This window comes from Myodes glareolus, chromosome 7 (genome assembly GCF_982192425.1).
Source record: "Myodes glareolus chromosome 7, mMyoGla1.1, whole genome shotgun sequence".
NCBI classification, from domain to species: domain Eukaryota; kingdom Metazoa; phylum Chordata; class Mammalia; order Rodentia; family Cricetidae; genus Myodes; species Myodes glareolus.
The window spans coordinates 57,941,987-57,945,296 of record NC_142032.1 but is presented as its reverse complement, the minus strand read 5'-3'; the positions used below and the strand labels follow the sequence as shown (position 1 = coordinate 57,945,296).

Below are 3,310 nucleotides of genomic sequence, written 5' to 3'. Positions count from 1 at the left end.
TGTGTCACTCCTGAGGGTAAGAATCTGCTAGAACAGTTCACAGGTGGGACAGCAACTAGCTGATACCCTTAGGCTATCGCTAACTGTCTTTTTATCAGCTCTGGGCTTGAAGGTTAACCACCTCCCAGCAGGGAGCCCTCCAGTGGGACCTGAGGGCTTAGAGCCCCAAAAGGCCTTCTTCCCTGGCTGCTCAGGGCCTGATATTGTTCAAGGGTGGCCTAAGTATCAACCCTGCTGAAGGTCGCCAGTACCCTCACACCTACCCCTAAGGCCCACAGTACAGTTTCCTACTATTGTTTTTCTCTTTCTTTTTTTCTTCTTTTTAAGATTTATTTATTTATTATGTATACAACATTCCTTCCATGTATGCTTACATGCCAGAAGAGGGTGGCAGATCTCATTATAGATGGCTGTGAGCCACCATGTGGTTGCTGGGAACTGAACTCAGGACCACTGGAAGAGCAGTTAGTGCTCTTAACCTCTGAGTCATCTCTCCAGCCTTCTCTTTCTTTTTCTAAGTTTTTTGAGACAGGGTTTCTCTGTGTAGCCTGAAAGTCCTTTAACTCACTCTGTAGACCAAACTGGCCTTGAACTCAGAGATCTTCCTGCCTGTGTTTCCTGAGTGCTGGGATGAAAGGGTGCTATGTATCACCACCACTGGTTTCTGCCATTGTTTTTATTGATCCATGGATAGGGGTTGGTGTTTTTATTGATCCATGGGTAGGGGTTGGGGGAGACAGGTGGGCTCATATCTTTAGCCGAGCAGAAATGGGGCGGTTCACATGCTCAGGGGAGTCCAGGAAGGCTTTGAGTTTGGGTCGGGCTCTGAGGCGTGCCACATAAGCCGAGAGCAGGGGGAAGTCATTCAAGTAGCCAGGGAATAGGAGCTCATGGTTCAGCAGCAAGTCTAGCAGTCGGTAGTCCGCAAAGGAAATCTATGGGATGAGGGTGTGCGATAGGGCTTGAGTTGGGGCCAGCGGGAGAAGCTCCTTGAAGCCAAACGCTGGACGCTTCCTGCCTCCACCTCTCTATCAGGCAACTTGGCCTCAGTTTGGAGAAAGGGATAGAGCAGGGAAGGCCTGACCCAGTGCTCACCTGGTCACCCACAATGAAGGACTGGCCACCTTTGTTCTGGGCCAGCAGAGTTTCAAATGGTTTCAGGTGTCCCGGAAGTTCCTTCAGATACTGGGCTTTGCCCTCCTCCTGTGGACAGAAATGATGGCCCCAGCTGGGGATGTGCAGCCAGACTGCCTAAGGTGATCTCCCTTTCCTGACCACCCTACTGGGCACTAACCTGTAGCCTACATACATAGTTACGGAGAACCTGGCCAATGTGCCTGATGAGGTCTTCCAGTCCGTCATTGACCATGTCCACCAGTGCTGCCTCTTGCTGGTCTTTGCCGTAGAGCCCTGGGTCAGGAGGCAGGCAGCAGGCTCAGGTTCTGTACTCAGACCTCAGCCTGGGTCGTCAGGACCCTACTCTGTAGCTTTGCTTTGGAGATCTTCCCTGCCTATGTCAGCCACACCACCTTCACAAGGAAAGAGTCAACCAGCCCCCAGGGCCGCAACTGAAACCCAGGCCTGTTTTCTGGGCCGCACCTGTCACTGGATATGTCACACCAAGGGAAGACAAAGACTCTGTGTAATGATCTGTCTTGTCCGTTTAAGAGACAGATAATAGTTGCCCCTTCCTGCCATTCTTCAATCAGGCCAAGGCCTCCTCACTGTGGTCGTGGGTTTCCCTGACTCGGGTATGGCCAGGTTAGGAAGAAATGAACAGAAAGGCCTACTAAGAAGTCTCTAGCCCCACTGCATCGTCATACATAGAAACTGGTGGCCCGCCTCTTATGAGATGTCATCTAGGAAAAATGATACAAGTTTAGCGGAAACTCACAGCCCCTGGCTGTGCAGACAGCCCAGGAACACACCTAGGCACCTTCTGGAACCTGGGCCTGCAACCTTCCTCTAGGGCAACCCTTGCCTTCTATCCATGTGAGACATTGGTTGTTGCAGGTGAGGCAGCTCAAAGTCCCAGGACATTTGACAGATGCTGCACCTCAGGACTCACCGAAGGTGCGGCCCAGGTGCCGCAGGATGGCATTCGATTGGTACAGGGTGAGGTCTCCATCCTGGAACTTGGGGAGCTGGCCAAACAGCTGGGAGAAGACAGCTCTGTAAGGGGTGCTGACCCTGGCTGCCCCCAACCATAGTCACAGTACCCTAAGGCTGCGCCCCAACCCCATCCCCTCTGAAGGGTAGGCACTCACACAGGAAGCCTTGAGTGTCCCCTGCCCCCAGGCATCCATAGTCACCACTTCCTCCATCCAGCTCTGACCCTGGTCGGCTAGCAACATGCGCATAACCTCGCAGCGCCCTATGTTGGGGTACAGGACAGGAACTGAGGAACAGTGAAGGGACGGAAGTTTGCAAGAGTGGGAAGCAGACACGGGAACCGAACTGAAACGCTAGCTTTGGAGCATCGTTGGGAGGGGAGAAATGTAGTAGAAGCCAAGCCCTAATAGTATCATGAAGAGCGGGGACCCAACTTCACCCCCAACGTCCCAGGAAAGGAAACGTGCCAAAATGTGGCTGCCTGAGGACGCTGCCAGGGCAGTCCTGGCCCCACCAACCACAGCTTGTAGTCCCGCCCCAACATGGCTTTGGCCACGCCCCCAGGCTCGACAGTCCTGAGCCACAGGAGCGACCCCAAGGACTACGGCTTGAGCCCTTCATCTGGAAAGCGCGGAGGCCACACCTCGGGAGGGGAAATAGACGATGGTGTAAGGCGGCACTAGGAGAGATAAACAGACAGAAAACACGATGAAGGAAGACCTCATGGGGGTTGAGGGTGGGGTGCCAGCTGTGCCCAGGCGCCGCCCTCACTGCCCAGCTCCTACTTACTTATGGGTGATGAGGTGAGGTGCAAGCTCAGCAGCAAGACAGGAAGTGACCTGGGGCTTTATATTTACAGCGAGGCTCCGCCTCCTGAGACCGTCCTAGGAATACACCAAGTCTCTGATTTCAGTACACTAGGCTCTAGGCAAAGGTTAGGTGAGGTGGGGCAGGGACTGTACTGGGGCTTTGCAAGAGGCAAGCGTGCTAGCCTCACACCTTAACACGCCCAAAACGCACGGTTCTTCGTGTACTCAGGAGCTTGGACAATGCCTTGCACGCATGAAGGTCTCCAGTCAACAGCATATATATAGTAACTGCTCAATAAATGCTTGCTGTAAGAATAAGGCTATGTAGCTGGGCGGTGGTAGGCACGCCTTTAATCCCAGAGTTAGGGGGCAAGAGAATCTCTGTGAGT

General features: G+C 53.4%; 1 protein-coding gene across 2 annotated transcripts; it reads right to left on the bottom strand.

The window, feature by feature from the left end:
• Positions 1-661: 661 nt before the first annotated feature.
• On the bottom strand, positions 662-3,009 carry LOC125415616 (glutathione S-transferase P). 2 transcript variants are annotated; one of them, XM_048457959.3, is made up of 7 exons: positions 2,902-3,009; positions 2,756-2,791; positions 2,268-2,374; positions 2,069-2,156; positions 1,295-1,410; positions 1,096-1,203; positions 662-935 (listed from the first exon to the last, which is right to left on the bottom strand). In XM_048457959.3, coding segments are annotated over exons 1-7 (645 nt in total). In that variant the 5' UTR covers positions 2,903-3,009; the 3' UTR covers positions 662-746. The 2 variants fall into 2 exon arrangements, with proteins under 2 accessions (XP_048313916.3, XP_048313917.3); XM_048457960.3 differs by having other exon boundaries at positions 1,310-1,410; positions 2,902-3,008.
• Positions 3,010-3,310: the final 301 nt, after the last annotated feature.

What these genes read in the sequence shown, in the direction of transcription:
- LOC125415616 (XM_048457959.3), bottom strand. An exon ending in CGTCTATTTCCCCTCCCGAG is followed by an intron (nt 2,375 to 2,755) that starts GTGTGGCCTCCG and finishes ACCCCAACATAG; the next exon opens with GGCGCTGCGAGGTTATGCGC. An exon ending in GGACACTCAAGGCTTCCTGT is followed by an intron (nt 2,157 to 2,267) that starts GTGAGTGCCTAC and finishes GTCTTCTCCCAG; the next exon opens with CTGTTTGGCCAGCTCCCCAA.